Raw genomic sequence first — 6,161 nt, 5'->3', positions numbered from 1 at the left:
TTAGTAATTTGTAATATGGGAAATAATCTAATTATTTATAAGCACATGTAATATTTTTTTTCCCGCCATGTAATTCACTCTCAACACGCTCTCACGTGTGCGAATTTTTAAGCCTAACACGTGGACAATACAAATTTAGTGACATGAAACACGTGTGGCCGTTGGATTTCATACATGAGTCAACCTGCTCTGATAACATGAAAGAGATTGAGGTTCCACCATAAAATCATGAAAATATGTGGAGTAGTCAATTATTTATAAACACATGTAATATTATTTTTTTCCATTATTTTTTCCCAATATAGAATTCATACTCTCAACAGTGTGTTATATGAAATAAGGAACAAATAAAAAAAATTGACACTTATTTGATAACTCAAATGTATTTCATTCTATTCAACGAGAAACAAGAAAGAAATAACGCTTGATTTGTTGTCATACCAGTGACAACCGCAAGCAATTATATGATGTACATATCTTTTTTTGGTGGTACTGTTAGGTGGTTTATGGAAGATTATCCATTCAATTCATGTCAAACATTCATATTAATTGATGGATAATGCTTGTGTTTCTAATAAAATCTTGTCCCCCACTTGCGATTAATGAATATCTTTACCATATGAATATTATAATTAGAATCGTTCGTTTTTTTTTTTATCATAATTTAAAGGTTGTACATGCAAAAAAATATTCAATGTGGAGATCTTATATCCATTCATATGCATATAACAAATAGATGATTCATTATGAAAATGCTACTTGTTACCAAAATTGTTGACTGGCTTAACACATATGGATGACTAACGATCTCCAAATTGAAAGATTTTTTGCATCTTTAGGTGATAAAGAGAATGACCGGTTTCGATAATTATGTTCGAATGGTAAAAGTTCGTTAATCGTAAGTAAAAGAACAAGTAAGTTTTTTCATGATGAAAACACAAGCATTATCCTTAACTAATCTTATAATTGATAAACATGCATACATTCATTCTATATTAGGGTTTTACTTTTAAATAAAATATCGACTACATATTGACAAAAATAGATTATAGGTATCAACAATCAACAACATATTCACATTTAAAAATCGCACTTAACCTCCTCAACATACAAAAACTTAACATGCATAATCTCAAACAAGTGATAAATTCTGATATCACTTCTGCAAACTTTCAAGGTTATACAGAATAGTAGTCCAAGAAATTAACATACATACATATGAAAGCACAATAGATAAAGAACCCAATTGTTTATTACAAAGGAAGCAAAACGGATCAAGATAGGTTACAATAGCCTTTGAATTTGGCTTTTCTTCCCCAATTCCAGTACAATTAATCTACCTTAGAGTGATAAAACCCTACATAAGTACATATGAGTGATTATGATCACACGCACACTAGTTTATTTTCTTAGTAGCTAGACATTCTATTTAAGGATTTTGGATAACGTGGTAATACCGTACTACTTAGTATTTCTTCCTATCCACCCCTTAAAGCAAAAGATTTATCAATTGATCCAAATCCCAAATAGCTTCATTATCAACGGCCATTGGCAAAGTCCCACTTTGTTCTGGTTGAGAGGATTGAGAGCCATGGCCTCCTGAGGGTGAACTCTCCGGTGAGCTTGAGTTTGTTCTCCCTTCCATATTCTGAGGGTTCCTATTCGACGTTGTCAAATCTGCAGCCTGAGCAGGAGCTGCTTGAATGTTTAAGTTAGGGTTTCTTGTGATCTCAATCCCTGGAGGTCGCCTGTCAAATGCCCTAAGGCATTTCGATTTCTTGTATACTCGGCATAAGCTGAATTCTTGCCTTAACTGCATGCATACATGCCAACATATATCAACATAATAATTAATATGAATTATGAAGTATTGTTAATTAAATTGGTTTAGATGCTAATTAACTGCACTGAAAACTCAATGCCGTAAGCCATCAAAGAAGTCGCTTAAAAACTGTGTGGCCTTGTGGTACCACTGACATGTTCAGTCCTTGTTGGTGTCGTTCTACAAACTAACTAAATGTCCTCTTGTGTGCCCAATCTAGAACATATACATATTTTGAATATATATGGTGCAACTTGCAGCTGATGGACTAAATCATTCACTTGTAATCTCTCGAATATTATACATATACACAAACACATAAACGTCAGACAATAAATGTAGATCTTCGTCAAACATGTCGTTAGAAAACCTAGATCATTCTGTTGCAAATAATTGAAATTGTGAATTAAAAAAAAAAGGCCTAATTGGATAAATGGTCCCCGTGGTCATAAGGTATTCGGATGATCTGTGGTAAAAAAATTCGGATTTAAACCCCTGTGGTCTAAGTCTGTTAGGATTTAAACCCCTGTGGTATAAGTCTGTTAGGATTTATGCCCTTCTGTTAAATAATGCTGATGTGGCTGCCACATATATGCCACGTGGCTGCCAAATGTCTGCCACGTGGCAAAAATAATAATTTTTAATTTTTTTTTTAAAACCTGAATTTTTACAAAAAAAAAAAAAAAAAAAAAAACCCAGATCTGCAAGAAGAAGAAGAAGAAGAAGGAAGAGGGAGAGGGAGAGGGAGGAGGGCACGGGGAGAGGGCTCCGGCGAGGGGGGAGCTGGTCTCCGGCGGGAAGAAGAAGAAGAAGAAGAAGAAGAAGAAGATGAAGAAGAAGAAGAAGAAGAAGAAGAAGAAGAAGGAAGAGGGAGAGGGAGGAGTCGCGCGGGGAGACCGGCGAGAAGAAGAAGAAGAAGGAAGAAGGAGAGGGAGGAGGGTCGCGCGGCGGGGGGGGGGGGGGGACGGGCGGAGGGCGGGAGGAGTTTCTGGGTTTTTTTTTTTTTTTTTTTGTAAAAATTCAGGTTTTAAAAAAAAATTTAAAAATTATTATTTTTACCACGTGGCAGCCACGTCAGCATTATTTAACAGAATGGCATAAATCCTAATAGACTTAGACCACATGGGTTTAAATCCGAATTTTTTTACCACAGGGGCTATCATCCGAATACCTTATCACCACGGGGACCATTTATCCGATTAGGCCAAAAAAAAATGATGTTAAGTTTGAGCTAAGAAATTAATTAGTACGTACGTACCGTGGGAGTAGAAGGAGTACTAGGGTTTGATGAGGAGGCGGCCATTGATGGTTGATTATTATCATCTGCATGAATTTCAATGGCTTTGTATTCATTCATCTTCCACTCCGTTTTCGTTCCATGGGGAGCTCTGCCAGTATAGAAAACCATGGTTCTTTTGAGGCCGATGGCACGATTTTGATTGGAATTGGAAGAGTAAACAGTGCTTGGAGATCCTGTTGCTTTCCAATACCCAGTTGTTGTGAGTCGTCTCGGTCTCCCTCCTCGAGCTTCACTTTCTTGTCTTGGGATGAAAAAGAACCACTGCTCTGGATCTCCATGGATCACCTCTCCGGCAGCCTCTGTTTAATTAGTAACCATAATTAATTGAAGTACATGTAAAGTATAGTACCAACTATAAAATACAATAGTTGAAGCACTGCATATGCATGTATAAATAAATGCTTTCATAAAATTGCATCTTAAGCTTAGCTAGCTTCATATATCACGTTTTTCTTGGTCTATCAATTGTCCCAAAAGAGGGAAAATCTGATTGAGACTTGCATATTGGCCTCGTAATGTTAAGTATGCATCATATGGAATTTTCATGTTAAAATTATCAAATGTATATTCAGTACACTAAAACCAACATTTTCCTTGAGTTAAGCAAGCCAGAAGCTAGCATAAATCCAACAATTAAAGCGGGAGGGAAGGGAGGGAGGGAGGGAGAGGGAGGGGGGGAGGGAGGGAGGGAGGGGGAAGAGGGAGGGAGGGAGAGAGAGAGAGAGAGAGAGAGAGAGAGAGAGAGAGAAAGAGAGAGAGAGAGAGAGATGTTAAATTACGTGGGAGTTCCCATGGATTAAACTCATAAATGTAGACAACGGGTATGATTCGATCCACAACTCGGTTCAAGTCCTCACTCCTCCCATCTAGTTTGTTCTGCAGGTAAAACGAAATCAGCTCTTCCTCTGTTGGAGAGAATCTAAATCCAGGTGGTAAATCCTCCATTGCATCTGTCTCTCGATCTCCCTGCCTCTACCCTAACCCTAATAACACTAGCTACTACCAGCTACCCAAATAAATAGGAATAGCTCAAAGCTGGTAGCTAGTTCAAGTTTCTATGTGGTACTAATTTGATGTTTTGCAGTTACGTAGGTTTCAAACATTATATATATAGCAGATGATTATGGAATGGCCTGTGTTAGCCAAATGATCAAGCAAAAAGGAGGCCGAGTGAAAGGAGAAAGGAAAGACAAATTTTTTAGTTGCTTGGAAATTTCCACGCTCTTGTGAACGAAGAAAACCTTTGTCCCTCATCGTGACTTCTTGGAATCAGTCAATATGCGTGTATATGGTATGTCCCTGTGCGACTGTCTTTGGGGTTTTTACGCTGGACACGGCTTTTCTGCCTTCCCACTTTCTATACACACTCATTTCCTCCTATTTTGTGCGGTCACAGTTAAATTACATTAATATTTTATATTAATTTTTTGGAGTAATTAGGTTTTCATCCTTATTTTTACTACTCTATTGATTAAAACCTTATTACTTTTCAATTTTTGATCAAGGTCCTTTGTATTAATAATATCATTAATTATTTCAATAATAAAATATTTTTTATTTCTAAATATATTCATTTAATATTAAAAATGTTAAAATTAGTATATTTATATTTATGGCTAAATTTTTTATCATATATTTTTATTTTTAGTTTGTACCCATTTTTAATTTGCAACCCTTTTTTAATTTGTACCAATTTTCCTTTCAATTTTAATTTGTACCCATATATTAATTTCTTTTTGTGCCCATATTTTTTAAAGTTTTATTTGTATTGTACCCATATTTTTTTATTTATTTGTACCCATTTTTAGTTTTGCTAAATGTACCCATTTTGAAGAATGTACCCATGTTTTGATACAATAATTTTTTGGTTATTTTTTATGAATGTACCCATGTTTACACACACACACACAATAGTATATTTATATTTTAATATTTTTAATCCCACAAATTATGTTTTTTATTTAAAATCTCATTACTATAAACAACTATAAATTTTAATTTTTAATTTAAAAAATATAGTAACGTACATAGAAATAAATTATCAATTAATTTTAGGGACTTGGATCAAAAATTGAAAACCAACAAAGTTTCAGTCAAAGATTATTCATAACTAGGGACCGCATCCAAAGTCTCCCTAATTTTTTTTATAGAGATAATAAGATAAAAAGTAATAGTAATATAAAATGTTGACGTGACTTAACCGTGACCACACAAATAGGAGGGGATGGAAGTGTATGGGAAGTGGGAGGGTAGAGAAGGCAGGTCCTTTTACACTGCACCCGTTGTTATTGTGGAGCAAAAAATAATCACAAAGCGACACGAGAATTTTTGGACAAAAGAAGACAAAAATACCCTTGAGGCATAACGGGATTCCTACGCACGAGAAGCGGGTAATCATCCCTCAACCAAGTCAAAAGTGCCCAAAATAGGTAAATTCAAAACCTATCACATCAAATCCCTTCTCCAAGGTAACTCCCAAAACCTATTTCATTCCATGTATTTCTTACCTCATTTTCCCTTTTTTAGCTAATCAATTAGCTAATTATCTTAATCATTCCATAACTCCCCAAATAATTTCTTTCAAAATATGTTAATTAGTCAATTAATAGATTTATTACCTAATTAATCTATTAATGGCTAATTAACCACAATTTACACCCAAAAAATACATAAATGGTCGATCCCTATTCTCCTAATAGGGCCGGCCATATCCCTATATATAGCTCACCATTCTCTCCCAAAAACTACTTCCAACTCTTGCTAAAATTCTCTAGAATTCTCAAACACTTTTTTCTCTCTAAATTCTAACTTTGGCATCGGAGGTTCTTTGGCCAAAGCTCCCCCGTCATCGTGGGCGCGTGAGGCTCTTGGCCTTGACTAGACCTGGCATTTGTGTCGTGTTTTCCGTGTTCGTGTCGTTTTCGTGTCATACCCGATATCTTAACGGGTCGTGTCGTGTAACACCCGTTAAAATAAACGGGTAAAATGACCCGACCTGAAACCCGATAATATTAACAGGTAATATGACTTGACTCGTTA

The 6,161-nt window shown here is 35.6% G+C and overlaps 1 protein-coding gene across 1 annotated transcript; it reads right to left on the bottom strand.

The window, feature by feature from the left end:
• Positions 1 to 1,234: 1,234 nt before the first annotated feature.
• Positions 1,235 to 4,290, bottom strand: LOC114820224 (NAC domain-containing protein 90-like). Its single transcript, XM_029090798.2, has 3 exons — positions 3,902 to 4,290; positions 3,081 to 3,421; positions 1,235 to 1,813 (listed from the first exon to the last, which is right to left on the bottom strand). Exons 1-3 carry the CDS (start codon positions 4,065 to 4,067, stop codon positions 1,490 to 1,492), a joined length of 831 nt encoding a protein of 276 aa, XP_028946631.1. The 5' UTR covers positions 4,068 to 4,290; the 3' UTR covers positions 1,235 to 1,489.
• Between the last annotated feature and the right edge of the window lie 1,871 nt (positions 4,291 to 6,161).

This window comes from Malus domestica, chromosome 12 (assembly GCF_042453785.1).
Source record: "Malus domestica chromosome 12, GDT2T_hap1".
Classification (NCBI taxonomy): Eukaryota; Viridiplantae; Streptophyta; class Magnoliopsida; order Rosales; family Rosaceae; genus Malus; species Malus domestica.
Note: the sequence above shows the minus strand (reverse complement) of the source record. Positions and strands in the feature narration are given on the sequence as shown.

Bases quoted from the DNA above. Each gene is read 5' to 3' on its own strand.
- LOC114820224 (XM_029090798.2), bottom strand. From the start codon at position 4,067: ATGGAGGATTTACCACCTGGATTTAGATTCTCTCCAACAGAGGAAGAG. The intron at 3,422-3,901 runs GTAATTTAACAT...CTAATTAAACAG, and splicing joins TAATCCATGGGAACTCCCAC to AGGCTGCCGGAGAGGTGATC. The intron at 1,814-3,080 runs GTACGTACGTAC...GTATGCATGCAG, and splicing joins GTACTCCTTCTACTCCCACG to TTAAGGCAAGAATTCAGCTT.